The 23,311-nt window shown below is 41.1% G+C and overlaps 1 protein-coding gene across 1 annotated transcript in view; it reads left to right on the top strand.

The window, feature by feature from the left end:
- PITPNM3 (PITPNM family member 3) overlaps positions 1-23,311 on the top strand; it is a 240,367-nt gene that overhangs the window by 123,440 nt on the left and 93,616 nt on the right. Inside the window, exons 5-6 of the mRNA XM_065418512.1 lie at positions 14,718-14,794; positions 21,286-21,521. Coding sequence (XP_065274584.1) covers positions 14,718-14,794; positions 21,286-21,521 — 313 coding nt within the window. The remainder of the gene's footprint in view (positions 1-14,717; positions 14,795-21,285; positions 21,522-23,311) is intronic.

The raw sequence follows: 23,311 nt of genomic DNA, 5'->3' as shown, positions 1-23,311 counted from the left end.
CCCACAAAAGCTTATGCCCAAATAAATGTGTTGGTCTCTAAGGTGCCACAAGTACTCCTCGTTCTTTTTGATCATATACACAGATACTGGTTACCTAAGCGAATCTGACTTTGTATGTACATATGATCAGAAATAATGCACTTATTTAGTACTAATATAAAACTTGCCACTGTTTTGTTATATCCTATATGACTGTTTCAATCACAAATGGGAATATAGTTGAGCAATACTGCTATATATACCTTATCAGTTACAGATATTTTATCAGCATTTTTCAGGTTGGCTTGCAGCACTTTATGGCCTGCATCATGCTTCTCAGTGAAGTGAAAGGCATAGCAAAAGGTGTCTGTTGGGCGGTGACGTGCCTAAATAGACCAACTAAAATATGACAGGCCATTCACTTGACAAAGCTAATCCAAGCATCAAGAAATGGTGAAGTCTCCTCATTCTTTTCCATCAGGCAAGATGATGGGGAAACATTTAAATACAATGGAGAATATTTCTAATCTGCATTAGTGATTTGCATTGAATTTACTGAATTATGCCCGGTAGAATGTTAATAAAGTATTACATTTATAGAGATGGAAAAAGTGTGTAGGGGTGTGTGTGTGTGTGTGTGTGTGTGTGTGTGAGAGAGAGAGAGAGAGAGAGAATCATGTGATAAATTGCAGAGTCACATGATAAATTATGGGACTGTATGATAAATTGCAGAGCCATGTGGTAATTTGTCATACAGTTTTGACTGTCTTACCACCTCTCTGCCCACTAATCCATCACATCTGGCACTTACTCTGACATTTTAAACCCTGGAGCAGTTTCAAACAAAACTGCACCATTTTTTTTTTTTTTTTGAGAAATCTTTCCTCCTCTCAAATGTGGAAAGTCCCCCCTTCTACCCTTCACAGGGGCATAGGATGGGTGGCATGCGGCCATACACCTGATACAGCTTTTCTAGACATGTCACACAGCTTTAAACTCTGATATATCACAGCCCTGCAGAAATACAAATGAGCTTTCTGCCACTGGAAAATGGGTCGGTCCCATCTTTATAACAGGACCCAGTACTCATTTGCAACTCTGGGAGGGCCCAAGAAATGACTTTACTCTCCAGTTGTGAAATTTTCAGGGTCAGAAAAGTTTCTTAGGGCATTTTTAGACATTCATATTGCTGTCTGAAACCTGTACAGTTGGTAGTAACAGCACCTGGTTTTACATGTGGGGGAGAGAGAGAGATCTCATTCACTCGCAAACCGAGTATAACATGTTTTTAGAGTACTCCTAGTCTCCCTAGTATATGACTTATTTTAAGACAATCTTAATATATACTTAGATTATTAGTTCTTTGGGGCAGAGACTAACTGGGTTCTCTGATGGGCCACTGGAAGCCATCATAATACAAGTAATATATAATAAATAATATTACAAATCCACATGAAGAGTTTGTGCTGGTTCTTACCTTTACAGCATGTGAGTTCAACAATTGCTATATCAGAATAGATTAATGGTCCACATAGTCCAATATGTTCTCTAGTTGGATGCTATAGAGGAAGGCATACAATTCTTATAAATCTACCAAATTGGACTATCGGGAGATTTTTTTTTTCTGACCTCTGATCTCTATGTTGGCTGAAAAAAATGTACAAAATTTCAGGAAGGCATTTAAACTCTCTATTGACTTCCCATCTGAGGAGGCTCCTGTGTGCTGTTTGTTCCAGAAATATCCTGATACTAATGAATCATGGCACAACTTGCCTTTGTCTGGCTGGAGTATATAAATTACTGACATGTAGAACCAAAACCTCCTATGCTTTCATTATCCATGTTCTGTATGGGTGGGGGAGGGAATATTGGTGTATAAGTGTGCTAAACATGCAGCTAACATGTCTTTGGAATCACATTAGCACCTGTTATGCATAGAATGTTCTTTACAGGGCTATGCCAATGAAATCGAGCCCTTGGTCTTATGTTGCTTCTGTCAGTATTTGCTATCTTGGCAATATCGCTCCAAAACCAAGACACTTGTTCTAATCTAATATAGTGGACGGGTGAGATTGGTGATTGTTGTTGGTGTCAGTAATCTAGGCTGGAAACGGGCCTATTTGAGGGTAGGTTACATCATAACTGATTATTAATGTTGAATAAACTAGAGACAACCCCAAAGTGCCACACTAAGTCTGATTACTTCTGAACTTCAGTAGTGTCCAAAACCTAAACCTGGATTTGAAATTTGCAAATGGACTCCTACCCTTTACAATGGACTGAATACTCTTAATTTCCTTTACATTTTGTAGTGCTCAAAGGTGGTGGCTTTTTTTTGTTTAAGTGTTGACATACTGGACTCTAGATATTTCTCACTGTGCTGATAGATGTAAATTTGAGGCACACTGAAGTGTATCCATATTAGATCCCAGTGGATCACAAATAGAGAAACATTGGTAGAAAAACACTCGTGATGACACAGGCTCCAAGAGTACTTGTATCTCCTCTTACCTCTGCTGGACTTGGCTAATAGTGATTGCACTTGGAATTTGATACAATGGACCAAATTCTCTGCTGGTCATTGAATGTAGTTCAGTAATACTACTCACTTATTGCTTTTAGAGGTTCAGATTGAAGCAAAGGGAATACAATAGCCTTCAAGATAACCCAATCATGCTTTACTGAATAATACATTTTTTAACATGTAATTTTATTTGGTATATATTAAGTTAATGTGTGAATGGTGAAGGGGAGAACAGGTTTCTGTCAGCGAGATGAGTACAGGAAGCATAACATGTCAAGGCTTTGAACTGTATAGATGGTCTGAAATCTTTGTTTGAAATGTGAGCTTTAAAAAAACAAGATATTTCCACTCGTTAAATTGCTTCTGACCTAGATGTTGTAAGCTTGTTAATCCCACATACTTCATAATATGCATAAAAATGTCAGCTCTTTCCCAGCTCCTGAGCAAAAATTCCATAGCTAGTGCTGTAGTGAGATGCATTCTAGTGAGTACTAGTCAATGCCCTGTAGGGCAATCCTGAAAAATAATGGAGAATTATTAGAAATATTTATTGATCTACAGTTTGCAAAATAAGTGGCCAGGTACATTTTTATACTGCTTTTATTTTTCCTCTTTTTATTACTTGTTCTCTTCTTTGCTGATTCTCAGAATTCAGTGATTCACAATGGGTTTTGAAGTGCTGATGCGGCCTGCACAAGGCATAGCCTCTGAGAGCCTCACAATCTTATTATGTATTTATTCTCACAACATCCCAGTGAGGTGAGGCAGTGCTAACATACCTATTTTACACATGGGGAACTGAAGCACAGAGACACTAAGTGACTTGCCCAATGTCTCAGAGAGGGTCTGTGGTAGAGCAGGAACTTGAACCCAGGTGTCCGAAGCTAGTGCCCTAACCACTGGACCATCCTTTCTCTATCATTATTCTATATAGATTCTTATATATAACCCTCATCTCCATTGTATCTGAGCCTCTTCCATTAGTGCATTAAGTGACATGACTAACATCTGTTGTGAGGCTTGTGCTCATTTTCATACTCTGCAGGAGGAGCATTTTGTGCATGGTGTAATGCTTTGTTTTGGTAGGACTTGTTTTTATAAATGTCCAGGCTACTATATATTTGTTAGAGAGGGCAGAAGGTACTGAGGCTTGTGATGATCTTTTTCTTGCTCTGGGAGTTGGTTCCTCACTCTCAGACCCGACCCCTAGAAAGCTTTGTCTCCTGTACAAATGAGCTTTACCTTATTTTAGAAAGTTCCATTGTGCCTGAGGAGTTCTTGACCATGGCCCTCATCCCGGTGCTTCAGGTCGTCTTTTAGATATCTTGGGTGCGCCTTGAAGATGACGACAGAGATTTTGAACTTGATTAGATATTCTATGGGAAGCCAGTGTAGAGAGTGGAGGACAAGGTGTCTCGTTAGTATGAAGTAGGATCTGATCCAACACCTGCTGAAGTCAATGGGAGGCTTTCCATTGATTTCACTGGGCACTGGGCCAGGTGAGTGGATCAGATTTTCAAAAGACTCAGCACCCATAGCTGGGGCCAGATTTTCAACATCACAGCTCCCATTTAGGCACCAAAATTCATAGCCAGGTTTTCAAAAGAGCTCAGCATGTTCCATGCACATTAGGTGCTGAAGGCTCACATCGGTAACTGCTGGCTACTGATCTGTTGAAAATCTGGCCCCTCTTATAGATGTCAAAATAGGAGCTGAGATTTCTTGAAAATCTAGTATTCAGGATCTCCTCCCATCCCTGTGACTTCTCTGCTTGTTCCAAGATTTGAGATACCTAGGGCAGTCTGTAGCTAGTTCATTTTCAGGTTTAAATTTTAAAAAAAGTCATTGTCAATGTAATCTCATCTCTAACCTTCCCCCATCACTTGCTATTAGAATGTAAGCCATTACAGTCCGTTGGTTTCTGCCTCTGTATGGGATCTGATTATCTTTTTTGTTACTGTAATTTACATAATGATGTAATTAGCATAAATTGCTATAATGATGGTATAAATAAAGACTGCCAGAAAAAATCTGTAAAACGTTGATATCTCATCAGAGAGGTTCAGTCCTGCTAAGCCTTGTTATTATTTTACCTCATTAAAACGCTTTCAGTAAATAATAAAACACACAATTTCCCCGTAATCAGCTTCATTTCAATGGCTAATGAAATTTCTCTGGCATTTTCTCTAGTAGGTCATGCTGTACAATCCTCTCTCCCACAGAGCTGTAACTCTTCAATAGTACTATTGTGTTATATTGCCATCATGACAAAGAAGGCCTCCAATTATGTAAGCCTCCATAATTTCGCCTGTACAATAAAGCCTGTGTGGTCCTGAGATCTGTTGCTTGTTCAGAACCCAGGAAGAAAAAGTCCCTTCCGATGAGCCAAGTTTTTAAACCCCTTCTTTCTATACTTTTCTGTAGGTATGTATGGATGCAGAGGAGTTTATTTACTTGTTTGGGTAGCAAAATGTGAAATATTTATCTGCTAAAACTAGAGCTGAATGAATAATTGATTTTTTTTTTCTTCAGTTCAGGGACCCAACTTGAAGCCTCTCAAAAGATTTAGCTTTTTCCATTGAAACAAAATGTTTCAATGGACCCAAAACAAACTTCTGTTGTTGTTGTTTTTTCTTTTTGTTTTGGGTCACTTTCAGGTGTGTTTTATTTCATGGCGAAGAGAGGAGCTTTAAAAAAAAAATCTAAATTTCTCAATGAACTGTTATGAAAAGTGGAAATGTTTCACTTTAGTATTTCAGCTTTTTCAAGAAAAAATTTCCTTCACTCCTCCCTCCCAGAAATCCCCAGTTAATTGAATTAAATGCAAATTCATGAAGTGTTTGAAAAAAAAATGCATTTTCCAGCAAAATTACTATTTGGGGGGGGGGGAAATATCCACCCAGCTCCATCTAAAATCATTTATCAGTGATGCAAACAAGCATCTTCCTCCTATTTAAAGTCTGCAGATTTTCCATTCCATTAAAACACAGTATTTTGTGGTCTGGGTTTTCAAAAGAACACTGCATCCAGCAACTTCTATTGAAGAATCAAAGATGCAATAGAATCCAAAGCTCGAATAAAACTGTGCCCCTATATAAACCTCTGTAAATTTAACAGTAATATTTTATGACTAGGAGGGGCAGGGGGAGAAAGGAAGTTGTTGTTTGGAAAGCACATACACCCAGACAATGGGTATACACCTCATAACAGGATACTGAGCCTGGGGCACATGTGTACCTCCTAGTGGCCCGTGACGGTCCTTGCTCCCTTCCAGACTGGGAGCTGTAGTTGCAAGTCACATGTTTGCTCCTAGTCTGATGCCCAATAGGAAATTGCATTTTGGGCTTCCTGCCTCTTTGGCTGGAAAGCAGACAAGAGAAACCTAGGCCCAGGGGAGGTTCCAGGCATCGGTCAGGCAGAAGGCCTCTGTGTCACAAGAACACATGCTGACACTGTGTTTTACAGTACGAACAAAATGCCACTGCACCTCCCTGAGGATAATGATAATTGATCTAGTAAGGCCAGTTCAGGCAGAAGGCCTGAACGCTGTTGGGGGGGGGGAACCCAGCCCACAGCAGCGAGTCTAAGAGCCCGGGCTAACTGACTTGGGCTCGCACTATGAGTCTAAAAAATACCAGTGTAGACATTGCCTCTTGGGCTGGATCCTGGGCTCTGAAACCCAGCTGGGGGGCGGGGGGTGTCTCCAAGCTCAGGTTCCAGCCCAACTGGGCATGTTTACATTGCTATTTTTAGGGTAGGTCTACACTTACCCGGTAGTTCGGCGGCAAGAAAATCGAACTTCTGGGTTCGACTTATCGCGTCTTGTCTGGACGCGATAAGTCGAACCCGGAAGTGCTCGCCGTCGACTGCGGTACTCCAGCTCGACGAGAGGAGTACGCGAAGTCGACGGGGGAGCCTGCCTGCCGCATCTGGACGGAGGTAATTTCGAACTAACGTACTTCGAACTTCAAGTTGCGTACCTTAGTTCGAATTGGGGGGTTAGTGTAGACCTGCCCTTAGGCCCATAGCATGAGCCCCATGAACCAGAGTCTGTTGATCCAGGCTCTGAGACTTGCTGCTGCAGTGTGTTTTTGTGTTTGTTTGTTTGCAGTGTAGACATACCCTCTGGGTGAGGGGCACACCAGCAGAGGGAGGGCTGTAGAACCTGGAGCTAAGACAAGACCCTGAGGGGACAGGGAGATGGGGTTTGGGTGGCATTTTGAATCTTTATGTTAGTAAAGAAAAGCCCTGAGCAAAGGAACTAAAATAACACAGTTGTTTGGAGTATGATTTTCCCCTCCCCACCTAGTGGATGTCCACCACTTCATACACCTCCTCCCAGAACAGAGGATGGAACCCTAAAGACACTGAATAGGACTATTTAAAATAAAGTAGCTAAGCTGAAATCTCACAGGCCATGTGTGGAAAAGCAGTCCGGGATACTTGATGACCTGGTTTAAGGGGAGGGAGATCTCTTCCTAGGAATTGAACTATGGACAAAGAGTGCCTTGTTAATATATTTATGGACTATCCTCTGAGAAACACTGGGAGAGCAGGAAGAGTGGTCTACTTAAGAAGACTATGTCAAGGTGTGGAGGGGTTGGATGCTGTGATTTTGACAAGGGAATCAAACCCCAGAGTTTGCTCTCTGAAACATGCATGCTTTCTTTTGTGAAACTTATAGTGAGAATGCCTTCTCTAGTTTAACTTTTTGCTAAATCTAGGTATGTCGAGACAACCATTTACTGTAGTTTTAAATCCTTTTCTCTCTACCTTTTAATAAATCTTGTGTTTATAAAGAGTTCCGCTGTTCAGTAGGGTTTTCATGCAGTTCAGGCTCCGAGGAGAAGAAACATTCAGACAACCTCCTAGAGAGGGGCCCTACAGGGTCAAGTATTCTGAAAGCACTTAGCACTCCTGTCAAACAGCATGGATAGACCCCAGTGAAATGTGATGCTATGATTGGCTAGCGTCGAAGGGGGAGATGTTGAAAGATCAAACAGGAGACAGAAGTGGAGATGGGTTTGGTGGTGACAAACACCTAGTGCTAATTATCCAAGCACTGTAGTGTGAACTAATTAGGCTATCCTACATTAATGATAGGAATTGACAGGAATGGGAGAATTCTTCAGATTGACCCCAATCCTGCCAAGTGCTGATCGCTCCCAACTCCCGTTGCAGCCAACTGGTGTTACTGTGCTAGAGAGGTGAAACGTAAACCCAAGACCTTGTCCACTTATCAGTAAAGATTCCATGGCTCCTTGCCCCTGGCATGGTCTAGCCCATTGTTTTCCTATTTCAGTTTTAGGTTTAAGATAAATTTTAGCTCCGTAGCTATTTCACTTTATCTATGACATGTCTAGTGCCCTTCTGTAATCCTTTTTGGCTTGCACACCGCTCACATTCAAGCAGTAGTTGGCTTCGTTAGGAGTTTAGCCAGCTTTTGAAATCCATGGCTGCTTTTTATGTTGTTAGGGTTTCCAGAAAGCACTTATATTTAGCTAAAAATTGACAAGTTTTTAAAGTGCTTATATACCAATGCTAGAAGTCTAAATAATAAGATGGGTGAACTGGAGTGCCTCGTATTAAATGAGGATATTGATACAATAGTCATCACAGAAACTTGGTGGAATGAGGATAATCAATGGGACACAGTAATACCAGGGTACAAAATATATCGGAAGGACAGAACAGGTCGTGCTTGTGGGGGAGTGGCACTATATGTGAAAGAAAGCGTAGAATCAAATGAAGTAAAAATCTTAAATGAACCAAACTGTACCATAGAATCTCTATGGATAGTAATTCCATGCTCGAATAATAAGGATAGAGCAGTAGGGATATATTACCGACCACCTGACCAGGATGTTGTTAGTGACTGTGAAATGCTCAAGAAGATTAGAGAGGCTATTAAAATAAAAAACTCAATAATAATGGGGGATTTCAACTATCCCCATATTGTCCTGAGGTGATATGTACCCAGTCAGGACGCAGAGATAAAGTTTCCTGACACCTTAAATGACTGCTTCTTGGAGCAGCTAGTCCTGGGAATGGACGACAGGGGATGGATCGCTTGATGATTACCTGTTCTGTTCATTCCCTCTGGGGCACCTGGCATTGGCCACTGTCAAAAGACAGGATACTGGGACCTTTGGTCTGACCCGGTATGGCCATTCTTATGTTCTAAGTGTGCTGGATGTTTCAGGGTTGCTAGGTTTTTTTGTACAAACATTAATTGGCTGATCCTGACAATCCTACGAAGAAGGAAAGCATAATTACCCCATTTTTACATATAAAGAAACTGAGATACAGAGAATAAATGTCTTTGATTTGCCTGTGGCCATTCAGCATGGCAAATGGCATAATCTGGAAATGGATTAGTGTTGTTCTGTCATACAGATAGGTATAAAGAGTGCAGAGACCCATGTGTGGTTCCGGCAAGGGACGCAGATAATTTGTGGGTGAAGGTGAGGCCTACAATTAATTCTTTCAGTCCTTTATTGGCGTTCTAGTTTCTAGTCCAATACCAGTTCACAAGAGCATTCTATGAGTGTTATGTATGCTCTTGCTTTTATATACACATGAAAGCAAGCCTTGTGCCTGCGGTATTATGTGATGCACTCATTCTCTGTCATCATGCTGAGAGAGAACAGAGGAAATGTTGGCTGTTTAGAACTGGCAAGCTACCTTCCCCCTTTGCTCTCATACTCTCTTAAAACTCTCCAAAAACATTAGAACAACCACCAGAAACCCATAGCAGCAGCAGAAAACAGGGCTGCCCGGGGGGGGGGGGGGGCAATTTGCCCCAGGCCCCGGGCTCCACAGGGGCCCCCACGAGAATATAGTATTCTATAGTATTGCAACTTTTTTTTATGGAAGGGGCCCCCGAAATTGCTTTGCCCCAGGCCCCCTGAATCCTCTGGGCGGCCCTGGCAGAAAATGAGAACCTACCTTAAACAGTGACTGGGTTTGTTACTTTCTCAATAATATCCTTAACTTCTACTGCTTTTACAGGAAGGAAGCACTGCTCCCCTGTCAAAGGAGCGAATCCCTGCAGAACAGGTGGGGCTGCCACACGGTGCTATGTGTGACGTTATAAAGCGCATGTTTTCTGTCATTGACTTTCAAAAGGGTTTCATGGTCTCCTTTCCCTCTGAGACCGATGAGAAAGTGTTAGAGACTAGAGATTATACATTTCTGCTCTCCCAGGATTTAACAGCCTTCCTCTACAAGAAAAAGAAGGGAACATAGTTAGCTTGTTGCGGTTTTTTGTTTTTTTCAGGGATGCGGAGTACTCACTCCTCGAACTGAAGTAATCCTCTCTTGTTTGGGTGTTGTGGTGCTTAATTAGTTTATAAAGTCACTTGAGAACCTGAAATGAAAGATGCTATGCCAGAGTCAAATGGTCTTTTAACTTTATTATGCTTTGCTTGTATTGTAACATGGCCTTTTTAATCGCAAGTCTGCTATAATTTACAATGTCTCTGATCTTAAAAATAACTTACCTCTTCTCCATTCTGCTTCTAGTAAGGTATCTTGAGGATGAGCTGCAGAGCCCTGTGGTGAAATCGTAACTTCCCCTCCCATCATGCGTTGTGCCTGATCTGGGGCTTCTAATACTCTCAAATCAGAGTTCCCTTTCAGCACATGGGAGGCTTTAGTGGTTCGCAAGATGTGGAACAACCATCTTGGGCAATGCTGGAGAGAAAGGAGAGTTCGCGTAATCGAAGCAAGGGTCATGAGAGGAGTAGACTGTAGGAGGATATGAACAGGTTTAGGAGATAAAGCAGAATGACTCTGTTCTTGTACCAGAGTTCTCTGAAGCTTATGTTCAGGCATATACCAAAGGAAATGGATTTTTCACCCTTAGTTCAATGCCTGGTTGGTTCTATAGATTGTTGAGTCACTAGACAAATAGCAAACTCTACTTATTAAGGTTTCAGGTCTTGAAGGTTAAATTCATTTTTCACTGTTTGGATTATTTGTCTTCAAGTCAGGTGAAAATCTGTTGCTGGAAAAGTGTGAGAAGGCAGGAGAAGGGGCTGTATCAGATCATTTTCTAGGTTCAGAGACAGAAATAGGTCCCTCCTGATGTGAGGGCCTCTTGAAGAGACTGAACTGTCTCAAAGACTCTGTAACCTCTTGAGTCTGTGGTAATGATGAGATCCCAACTTGACTGTGCTGGCAGACTCTGGCTGAAGGGACATTGGGTGGGGGTCTGGGCATCAATTATTTGTTAGTAATGTTTATATTAAAATAGGGAAGATGTATCATGATCAGTGGAGTGGATCAGTGTATCATGATCAGTGAAGTGAGTGGGTCCATGTTCCCTGAAGGGACTGTTATTCACACCACTTGTTCAACTTGACCTGCATTCAGCTTCACTCTTTGCTAATGAAAAAGGTACCACCTTACAAGCTCTTTAAATTCTACAAGGAATACTATCAGACCTTAATTTCTGTCCTCTAACTGCTTTTAAATGGCTTTCAACAAAATTTTGTGTTAGGTAAAGTTAATGTGCTGTTTTAATAACTTCAGAAGCTCCCTTTATTGGAAGCTCTAAGAACATAGTAGCAAATATGGACATAAAATGGACTTTTAGGGTATGATAATCCCTGGATGCTTTTAGGAGAACTGCCTGCCTTGCAATAGAAACCAATATAGTACATCCCAGCATATTAATGTCGGGTCAAACAGTCAGTAGAATTCACCAGGTAGAGACAACAGTGGGTCAAGATAATTTTAATGATTTGCTCTCCAAAGTACTTTAAGAAATGGGTGCAGTTTCTTTTCCTTCTTTCAGTTGGAGCAAACAGGCAATCATCACAGGGCAGAGAAAGTCTAGTCAGATCTACGGAAAGTGTTCAGAGTGTCTGAAGGTCCTTGCTTTGGCTACTTCTGCAGCTGCACCTTAACAGCTGAAGTCTCTGGCTAGTTGCTCTCTGCAGTTTTATCCCAAGCTCGCAAGGCAGGGGGGAAAGGATCTGCGATTCCACTGTGTGTGTGTGGGGGGGCGGGACAGGATCGGAACAGGTGGATTTTTTCTGCACAAAGCTTGACTGATCACTTCTGATGCAGATGTCTCCTAACTGCCATAAAACACAGTAGGGTGGAGTGTCCCTTAATGTCAGCAGGTGGTTGGCCCCAGGTATAAATGTGACAATCAAGCTGACAACAGAGCTAATCAAATCCCATCCTACAACCGTTTCCTAGGTAACCAACACACATAGCTAGAGAAAAGGTGCTGAACGCTGTGCGTGGAGACCAGAGAGCGCCTTGGCAGATCTACTTTTAAATGCTTTTAAGAATAGTGCAGAAAGCAGCCCCCAAAATGGACAATGTGATACTCCATTTATCCTTACTGGGTTTGCTCATGAGGAAGGAATTCTTAATGTGAGACACTCTCTTTTCACATGGGCTTGAGGGGTTTGTTTCCCCTAGGCTTACCAGTAGAGACCCATTCATGTCCACCTATCATCACTGTCACAAATGTTCTGCCATCCTTAATATATTGCTACCCAGGCAACCTGTTTGTGATAGAGCCAGCTGTGGGCCCTTCAGGAGGTGAGGATGAATGCAATAGTCATTGAGGCCCTTGGTATATATTTGTCTCTCTTTTTTCTCTCCTTTTCCTCCTTCCATTGTGGTTGCTAGATGGAAAGACATTTCTTGATGCTCTGAGCAGTGTGTGAGATTTTTTTTCTCTTCCTCAGCAAGGCTTCAAAATCTGGTTGTCTCCCCCCACCCCCACCCCAAAATGTTCAGACTGGAGAATCTCACCCTTTCCTTAGCCATGGGGACAGTGCAAACAGTTTCTTCAATGCATGATGTGAAACCATAGGGCATCTGCAGATTTGTGTCCTGCTTGCCTGACCCCCAAAATAGATAGGTTCCTTTCCTTTTAGAACATGCATTTGGGGCTCCTCTAAAAATGGAAAGTTAAGCAGATTTAAATTTAGGTTGAGTCAATAATATGTAGAAAACCCCATTTCTATAGACTTTTGTACTCTCAATTCATTCGATTAAAGCACAGGGTCTGTTAATGTAGCTTCTGAGATCTGTTTCCTAACCTGAAGGGTTTTATTAAGCTAAGAAAGAAAATGATTTGCACATGATCAGCAAGGATTTTCTCTATTACGGAGGGGAAAAAATGAGGATTAAATATAGATTTACCCATACCAGTGTCGTCATCTACCTGGCTGCAGTAGAGATGGATGACAGGATCATTGCAGGAGACCAATCTAATACTGCCAATTTACATTGTCTGAGAATCTGTTTTGATCATGGAGATTTACAAGTTTCGTCCCTTAATTTCTGAGAACAGAAATAGTGCAACTTTGCTGCAAAGGCACCATTTCAATCATAATTTCAGCACATCAGCAGCAGACACGGTCATTAAGGCATGGATGGAGGATATATTGCATAATGCAGCTTATTTACTGGTCTTGCATCCGACGAAGTGGGCATTCACCCACGAAAGCTTATGCTCCAATACATCTGTTAGTCTGAAAGGTGCCACAGGACACTCTGTTGCTTTTTACAGATCCAGACTAACACGGCTACCCCTCTGATACTTACTGGTCTGTCACTTGTGTTGCTGTGTAAGATCACACCAATGGTCCATCTAGTGTTCTCTCTCTTTGAAAGCAGAAAGTATGTAGAGGAAACTACAAGAAATCCAGTAATGGACATTTATGAAATAACTTGCCACAAGGGAAGTTTCTTCCTGACCACAGCAAGTTAGTGATTGGTTTATGCCCTGAAGCATGAAGGTTTACATTGAAAACAAACCAGAAAACTCTTCAATTTCACTTTTTTTTATAAATTGGATGGTGAATAAGTATTTAGATAACTATCTATTATTAAACCTCTAGGCTCCTAATCACATTCAGATACATTTATATAATGTGTGTCCATGTCAAAAAGTACATTAAATTGTTGGTTTCCCCTTTGTGATTGGATTTTTTTTTTATATCTAACTCTGAGAATAGACTATAACTGGATTCACTGCTCTTCTGTTGTTTGTTATGTAGTGAGTGTTAAAACTGTATATTTATGCAAATTAGGGGAACAAATATTCCCGGGATGCTGTATCCAGACCTCAACCCCTTTGCTCACAAATGTGACAAGTGCTTTTAGTATAAATAATTGTCTTTACCCCTGTAGGTTAAAGAAGACATGAGAGAAACTATCTTCTATAAAACATGGCATGGTTGCTATCAATAATCTGTGCTTGTTGAAGTTAATGGCACTATGGCCCTCATCTGAAGCCAGTGGAGAGGTTTCCCATTATTATTGTTTACAACAGGTAGTTCTCCAACAGAATTCTGGGCCCTATTGGGCTAGGTGCTATAGAAACGCACAATGAGAGACAGTCCCTGCCCTATGAAGCTTACAAGCTGAATTGACGAGACATACAAGGTGGGAGAAAGGCAGTAATATTACATGGGAAACTGAGACACAGAAAGATTACGCGACTTGCCCAAGGTCAAACAGGCGGTCTAATGGGCTCTTCAGTCTAGCAGAGAAAAGCATAACACAATCCAATGGCTGGAAATTAAAGCTAGATGAATTCAAACTGAAAATAAAGTGTACATTTTTAATAGTGAGAGTAATGAACCATTAGAACAACTTACCAAGGGTCATGGAGGATTCTACATCACTGAACATTTTTAAATCATGATTGGCTGTTCTAAAAGCTCTTATTTAGGAATTATTGTGGGGATGTTATATGGCCTGTGTTACAAATGAGATAAGTTTACCTGATTACAATGGTCCATTCCGGCCTTGGCATCTCTGAAACCTATGGCACAGCCAGGAACCAAACTCAGCTCTCTGAGTCCCAGTCCAGTGCCTTAACCAAAAGACCATCCTTTCTCTCTGACTTCAGAGTGTATTAATTAGATCATGCCCTGTATAAGAGCTAAGCATTCTTCTAAGAATGAAAGATTCTGTTGGATGTGGAACTGCAAGACATCTAGTCCATGCTTCTGGTTGATCACAGGATTCCCAACAGAAATGTTTCAAATTTAAAACCAGACTAAATGTCTTGGCTACACATGGAGCTATTCAGGAATAACTATTGCACTTTAAATCTGAATTAACTTGGAATTAACTTGTAGACAAGCCCTTAGTGACTCATCTCTACAGATCTCTTTAGACAATCAGTTAGCCAAATGCTAAAGTGTTACGTTTCTTTTATTTTTCTCCCTTGCAGGTGAATTATATAGAGCGTCTTTGAGAAAACAAAGATTCCCTGCACAAGGCAGCATTGAAATACATGAGGACAATGAGGTGAGATGCTTTCCTGCAATATAGCTTTGTTGATTTCCTGAATCTGAAGACTAGATGCAGAAATAAATGTTGATTACAAAAGTCTAACTAACCCAGTTACATCAATACTTTTATCTGAATGTTCCTGAGAACTATATTCTATTACAGCTATTTTATTTATTTGTTACACTTTATACCCTCTCCACACCCTCTAGGTGCTTTTGGCACAAATATAAAATCCATCAGTATCTGCAAATGGAGCCACCTGTACCCATCCCCACAACGTACTATATCAACTAAAATCAATCTTTCCCACAAACATCGACACATGTCACACTTTCTTCCCCAAAAGTCTGTCTGCTTTGCAACATGCCATGAAGGTCAACATGTCCAGGTTATTTGGGGACAAAAGGGAGTTGAGTGTCAAAGGTGAGGGACCCTCCTGGAAAATGTCCTGCCAGATGGTCTTGTAAACCAAGGTGGTCCAGAGAACATGCTTCTGCTCTTGCAGCTATGACACAATCGAATGGGGGGAGGGAGTCTCTCATGCAGGCAGGTCCTTAGGTCAGTTAAGACTTTGTCAAGGTGATATAATGCTGTCTTTATATCAAGATGAATTTTGGGAGTAAAAAATCAGAGTATAACAGCATCAGTGTGTTGAGCAGTACCTGGGTCAAACTCTGCCACCTCTACTTAATACTAGGTAGCTCTTTATTCTACGAGTGACCTTGCTGATATTGGGTCTGCTTGCAAAATCAAGTACCACCTAACATGAATAGAAGTATCAGAATCTAGCCCCTTGTAATTCTAATTGCAACAGCTCATCACTCTATGACCATGACCCCATCTAGAGAATTCCATTTTCAAAGCACTTTGTCCAAACCTGCCCCAAAGTTCCAAATTGTCTGAGCGCTGAGAACATACTGATGGAGTTATAAGTGCTTTTGATGGCTCAGTGCATCCTTTCTCCCGTCTAATAGGTGCACGTGCAGTCACTGGAAATCATTAAAAAGAACGAGGAGTACTTGTGGCACCTTAGAGACCAACAAATTTATTTGAGCATAAGCTTTCGTGGGCTAAACCCCACTTCGTTGGATGCATGCAGTGGAAAATATATAAACAGAGAACATGAAAAAATGGGTGTTGCCATACCAACTGTAAGCTTGGCTGAAAAACAGACACATTTTCCAAAGAGAGATTGCCAAGTCCATTTAGTGCCACAATGTAAAGACCTATGTTGAAATGCAGATTTAGTAAAAGTCTCAGTAGCAGTAATAGAACATAAATTTGGTTTCTAGAAGAAAGAACAGAAACTGAGCAAATGAACAACTCTCTAGAAGTTTTTAGCTAGCCAGGGTCTATCTGTCCACACAGTAGTTACAGTACAGGCATCAGCAGTGCAAACTTTCCCACTCTTACCCAGCCTGACCCAAAGCTCATTGAAGTCAGTTGTTCCACTGACTCCAGTGTGTTTTTGTTGTCTCTCTGTAAGCTTAGAAGGACCACCTCTAGGTGTGAATGCAGTTCATTCTGAGACACAGTTCATTCATTGGTTGAGGCTGCCAAGAAGTATGCCAGTTTAAATCGATTTGTAAGTTGCTTTTGTGATAATAGGAACGGGACTAAGTCCATTAACTCACTTCCCATATTCCATCTGATGACAGTGACTTTCTGTCCTTACTGACCTGGCTTGGATTTTAAGTGGTAACCTAGATGCTGCAACCTATTCCTTGAGCTTTCTAATCCCTCAAACAGCCTTCTGCAGTGCCAGCTGATCAAAGAGAGAGAATTTAGTGTTGGCTGTGGAAGGAGGTAATCCTGTCCTTCGAGCAAAATTGAGTTTCTATATTAGTAAATCGCATAAAGAACATTTGGGGGGAAAAACTGTGAATTAGAAAAAGAATAGAACCTTATTAATGTTCACTTGGGTGATCAGCAAAATCTTACGACAAACATAGTAGTAATTGCTCTACTTCTCGGTGAAGATTCTGCAGCAGAGCATTTAGTGGGTCTGTCATTACTAAGATCTCATTTCTTTTTAAAAAATATAATGTACTCCATTTAGTAGAGGTGATCTCGGCAATTACAAGCCGATAAGCCTGACTTCAGTACCAGGCAAACTGGTTGAAACAATAGTAAATAATAAAATTGTCAGACATATAGATGAAGATAATTTGTTGGGGAAGAGTCAACGTGGTTTTTGTAAATGCCTCACTAATCTACTAGAATTCTTTGAGGGGATCAACAAGCATGTGGACAAGGAGGATATAGTGTATTTAGATTTTCAGAAAGCCTTTGACAAGGTCCCTCACCAAAGGCTCTTAAGCAAAGTAAGCTGTCATGTGATAAGAGGGAAGGTCCTCTCATGGATCGGTAACTGGTTAAAAGATAGGAAACAAAGTGTAGGAAGCAATGGTCAGTTTTCAGAATGGAGAGAGGTAAATAGTGGTGTCCCTCAGGGGTCTGTACTGGGACCAGTCCTATTCAATATATTCATAAGTGATATGGAAAAAGGGGTAAACAGTGAGGTGGTAAAATTTGCAGATGATACAAAACTACGCAAGATAGTTAAGTCCCAGGCATACTGCAAAGAGCTACAAAAAGATCTCACAAAACTGGGTGACTGGGCAACAAAATGGTAGATGAAATTCAGTGTTGATGAATGCAAGGTAATGCACATTGGAAAACATAATCCCAACTGTACATATAAAATGCTGGGGTCTAAATTAGCTGTTACCACTCAAAAAAGAGATCTTGGAGTCATTGTGGATAGTTCTCTGAAAACATCCACTCAATGTGCAGTGGCAGTCAAAAAAGCAAACAGAATGTTGGGAATCTTTAAGAAAGGAATAGAAAAGACAGAAAATACCATATTGCCTCTATATAAATCCATGGTATTCCCACATCTTGAATACTGCGTGCAGATGTGGTCACCCCATCTCAATAAAGATATATTGGAATTAGGGCTGTCAAGAGATTAAAAAAATTAATCGTGATTAATCATACTGTTAAACAACAATAGAAAACAATTTATTTAAATATTTTTGGATGTTTTCTACATTTTCAAATATTTTGATTTCAGTTACAACACAGTGTACAGTGCTCACTTTATATTTATTTTTGATTATAAATATTTGCATTGTAAAAAACAAAAGAAATAGTATTTTTCAATTCACCTAATACAAGTACTGAAGTGCAATCTCTTTATCATGAAATTTGAACTTACAAATGTAGAATTATGTAAAAAGAAATTGCATTAAAAAACAAAACAATGTAGAACTTTAGAGCCCTAGGAAGTCCACTCAGTCCTACTTCTTGTACAGCCAATTGTTCAGACAAACAAGTTTGTTTACATTTGCAGGAGATAATACTGCCCACTTCTTGTTTACAATGTCACCTGAAAGAGAGAACGGGCGTTCGTATGTCACTATTATAGCCGGCATTGCAACATATTTACATGCCAGATATGAATCTTTAGCATATAGAGTCATAGACTTTAAGGTCAGAAGGGACCATTATGGTCATCTAGTCCAGGGATCGGCAACCTTTGGCACGCGGCCCACCAGGGTAAGTGCCCTGGCGGGCCGGGCCGGTTTGTTTACTTGCCGTATCCGCAGGTCCAGCCGATCGTGGCTCCCACTGGCCGCGGTTTGCTGTCCCAAGCCAATGGGGACTGTGGAAAGCGGCGCGGTCCGAGGGATGTGCTGGCCACCGCTTCCCGCTGCCCCCATTGGCCTGGGATAGTGAACCGTGGCCAGTGGGAGCCATGATCAGCCGAACCTGCGGACATGGCAAGTAAACAAACTGACCCGGCCTGCTAGGGGGCTTACCCTGGCGGGCCGCGGGCCAAAGGTTGCCAATCCCTGGTCTAGTCTGACCTCCTGCACAATGCAGGCCACAGAATCTCACCCACCCACTCCTGTAATAAATCCCTAACCTATGTCTGAGCTGTTGAAGTCCTCAAATCATGGTTTAAAGACTTCAGGGTGCAGAGAATCCTCCAGCAAGTGAGCAGTGCCCCACGCTGCAGAGGAAGGCGAAAACCCCCCAAGGCCTCTGCCAATCTGCCCTTGAGGAAAATTCCTTCCCAACCCCAAATGTGGCGATCAGCTAAACCCTGAGCATGTGGGCAAGACTCACCAGCCAGACACCCATATGTCCCTTCATGCTTCAGCCACCATTCCAGAGGACATGCATCCATGCTGATGACTGGTTCTGCTAGATAACGATCCAAAGCAGTGTGGACCGATGCATGTTCATTTTTAACATCTGAGTCAGATGCCACCAGCAGAAGGTTGATTTTCCTTTATGGTGGTTCTGGTTCTGTAGTTTCTGCATCAGATGTTGCACTTTTAAGACTTTTGAAAGCATGCGCTACACCTCATCCCTCTCAGATTTTGGACAGCACTTCAGATTCTGACCTTGGGTCGAGTGCTGTAGCTATCTTTAGAAATCTCACATTGGTACCTTCTTTGCGTTTTGTCAAATCTGCAGTGAAAGTGTTCTTCAAACAAACATGTCCTGGGTCATCATCAGAGACTGCTATAACATGAAATATATGGCAGAATGCGGGTAAAACAGCAGGAGACATACAATTCTCCCCCAAGGATTTCAGTCACAAATTTAATTAATGCATTTTTTTTAATGAGCGTCATCAGCATGGAAGCATGTCCTCTGGAATGGTGGCCGAAGCATGAAGGGGCATACAAATGTTTAGTATATCTGGCATGTAAATACCTTGCAATGCTGGCTACAAAAGTGCCATGCAAATGCCTGTTATCACTTTCAGGTGATGTAAATAAGAAGCGAACAGCATTATCTCCCTTAAATGTAAACAAACTTATTTCTCTTAGCGATTGGCTGAACAAGAAGTAGGACTGAGTGGACTTGTAGGCTGCAAAGTTTTACATTGTTTTGTTTTTGAATGCAGTTATGTAACAAAAATCTACATTTGTAAATTGCACTTTCACGATAGAGATTGCACTACAGTACTTGTATGAGGTGAATTGAAAAATACTATTTCTTTATCATTTTTACAGTGCAAATATTTGTAATAAAAATAATATAAAGTGAGCACTGCACACTTTGTATTCTGTGTTGTAGTTGAAATAAATATATCTGAAAATGTAGAAAAACCATCCAAGAAAATTTAATAAATTTCAATTGGTATTTTATTGTTTAGCAGTGCGATTAAAACTGTGATTAATCGCAATTAATTTTTTTTGAGTTAATCATGTGAGTTAACTGCGATTAATCGATAGCCCGAATTGGAAAAGGTTCAGAAAAGGGCAACAACATTATTAGGGATATGGAACAGCTCCCATATGTGGAGAGATTAGTAAGACTGGGACGTTTCAGCTTGGAAAAGAGACGACTAAGAGTGAACATGATAGAGATCTATAAAATCATGCCTGGTGTGGAGAAAATAAATAAGGAAGTGTTATTTAGTCCTTCTCATAATACAAGAACTAGGGGTCACCAAATTAAATTAATGGGCAGCAGGTTTAAAACAAACAAAAGGAAGTATTTTTTTCACACAATGCACAGTCAACCTGTGGAACTCCTTGCCAGAGGATGCTGTGAAGGCCAAGACTATAACAGGATTAAAAAAAAGAACTAGATAAGTCCATGGAGGATAGGTCCATCAGTGGCTATTAGCCAGGATGGGTAGGGTGTCCCTAGTCTCTGTTTGGTGATGGTGTCCCTAGTCTCTGTTTGCCAGAAGCTAGGAATGGGTGATGGGATGGATCACTTGATGATTACCTGTTGGCTGTTCATTCCCTCTGGGGCACCTGGCACTGGCCACTGTCGGAAGACAGGATACTGGGCTAGATGGACCTTTGGTCTGACCCAGCATGGCCATTCTTATGTTCTAGGGTAAAGCATTCTCTGTCAACTTCTCAAAGCAGACACGTCAACATATAGGTCTATCACTGTTTCACTGATATGTTTTTCATTCGTTTCCAGTAAATGGAAGTGTGTCATGAATGTTTTTGACTTTGAACAAGAGGTCCCTGACCTAAAAAAGTTGAGAAATGCTGCACTCTAACCGCTGCTGACGTAGAGTGTTGTTGACACAGAATTATTTTTCTTCTTTAGAAAATGTGAGGATTTCAGTTTAAACCTTTCTGACAAATCCAACAAAATGACATTAGTTTAGCTCCTGATACTAGACATTTAGGATGCTTCAAGATTTTGGACATCTTCCCATCTGGATATACTGCCAATAGCATTTGTTGTGCATAAAACCATTCATAATCTTCTTTGGATCTGACTTCTACATCTAAGCCTCAGGCATAAAAGCTTCTACGCTAGAGTGTAGTGTGCTGTATCTAACTCGGAGATACTTGAATGAAATTGATTTTTTTCAAAGTAAAATATACAAAAGATCACTCCGAGCCTGAAAATACATCACTAATTGTCTATGGAGGTTGACACCAAGTGCACCAACATTGCTCTTGCAAAGCCTGTTCTAACAAAAGCCTATTCAAATGACTATTTCTTTTCTTCAGGAAGGAGCTCAGCACAGGAACTGTAAAACTCACGTCCTTATTCTTGTCCTACATGGGGGCAACATCTTAGATACAGGAGGAGGGGACCAGAACTGCAAGATGGCTGACATCAACACCTTCAGTTCCGTGTTTGAGAAGGTGACCCGAGCCCATTTCCCTGCTGCACTGGGCCACATCTTAATCAGGCTTGTCCACTGCCCAGCCATCTGTTTGGAGGCTTTCTCTCTTGTTTCCAAGTAAGTTAATTTGCATTCTAAGGCACAGCTTTGCAAAGTGTGGCCCTCCAAGGTCTATGCTATTCACAAGCTTTTTTATATGGTTATAGTGCTTTCATTGGCCCGGCATGGAATACTGCAAGTCCTCCTTACCCTCTTGCCCGTTTAATTAGTAAGGACATGGTCCTGTCCTTTTCTGGATGGATGCAGCAGTAGAAAAGAGGGTTATAAGATGACTCTGCCTTCCCATTCAGCACTCAATGGTGACTGCAGCTTTGTGCTAGGCTTTCCACTGGTGCCGAAATACTGTGGCTCCCATGGGAAGGGGGCGTACTGCTGGCTCAAGAAGTTGGTCAGGTCCTTGGCCCTAGTAGTGGGCTGTGATGTGCAGGTACCGTTAGGTACACCCTAACATACGTTGTCTCCTCACCCCTTGGCTTCCCACATCCATCTTACATTGGGTTGGCAAGTTAATTCCAATGACTGATGTGTCCCCAGCTCCCACCCTCAATAGTTGTTCAGCTCCTGGGGCTTTAAATTGGGATTCAGCTCATACTGTGTGACTAGTAGTTATGATGTGAACAATGGATTATTGCTTGCTGTGTTTAGACTTGAGTGTGGATTACATCATGATCAGTTTCAGAACCACGGAGCCCAATCCTGAAGTGATTGCTTAAGGAGGCTCAAAAAGTAACTCCAAATCCATGTCACTGCTCTGTAGCTGTAATATCTATCAGTGTGGGCATGGGAGATTTTTGAAATCACGTAGGCAATTAAGGTGCACAAATACCATTGACTTTTAACAGGTATTGTGCTCCTAAATCCCTTGGTTTTGAAAATATATCTTATGGTCAACAATATCAGTAAAAAAATGTTTACCTGGCATCTATGTCGAGAAATATGATGTTACCCATACGTCCTTTGACACTTAAAAGAAATTTAAGATGTACAAATTGCTTTTAAAAATAAACTCCCGTATCCCATAAGTGGGGAAGAAAACAGGCTGGATGAGCATTGATGTTCCTTTTCTCTAATATCTGACAACTGCTGTGAATAATCCGCAGTCACCGTTTTTCTTGCTTTAAAAGCTATGACAGCTAGATCTGCGTGCCAGTGTCCCAACTGGCATTGACAAATCTAACCTCGCCTGCTCGTTGTTTAGATGCTGCAGTGCTGGACACTATAGAAGAATTTGGTAGATAATTTTCATTGTTTAAACAACTAAGATGGTTTATTGCTTAAATTGGTTTAGGAATAAAGTGGAAAGAGAATTCTGAGGAGTTAAAACAGAAATTATGATTAGCTTTGACGAACTCTCCTTAGCACTGGAAAAGCAGGAAGGAAAAAGCCTTTAACACATAATAGTGGCTTGTGATCAGCCTTGTTGCTGGGGAAGAATTTAAATCTGAACTTTTTTTAACTGTGTAACACAACTAAAACACAAAAGCATTATAGTGTCTATTCACCTGCTAATGGCAGTTAATGTAACCTCAAAATGCTATAGTGTTTTGCAGTACAGCATTCATTTATCATAATTAACTTAAGAGATGGCAAGATAAAGCAAGGGTTTGAATGAGCTATTAAGATGCTTTTTAGAACACCTATTGACTTTGGATGATGAAGGTACTGGCCTTACAAAGGAGGATTTGGTAGCATGAGAGATACATTGGGTCTGATGGATTTTTCTTTCTTAACAGATGCTCTTGCTAGAGGATATAAATGAATATGGTGCTTGGGGCCTGTATTTATATTAGAGAGGGTGCCTCTCATGTTGATCAATTCTTGGTCTATATAGCTATGAATCTGCAGTA

Source organism: Emys orbicularis, chromosome 17, assembly GCF_028017835.1.
Source record: "Emys orbicularis isolate rEmyOrb1 chromosome 17, rEmyOrb1.hap1, whole genome shotgun sequence".
NCBI lineage: Eukaryota > Metazoa > Chordata > Testudines > Emydidae > Emys > Emys orbicularis.
Note: the sequence above shows the minus strand (reverse complement) of the source record. Positions and strands in the feature narration are given on the sequence as shown.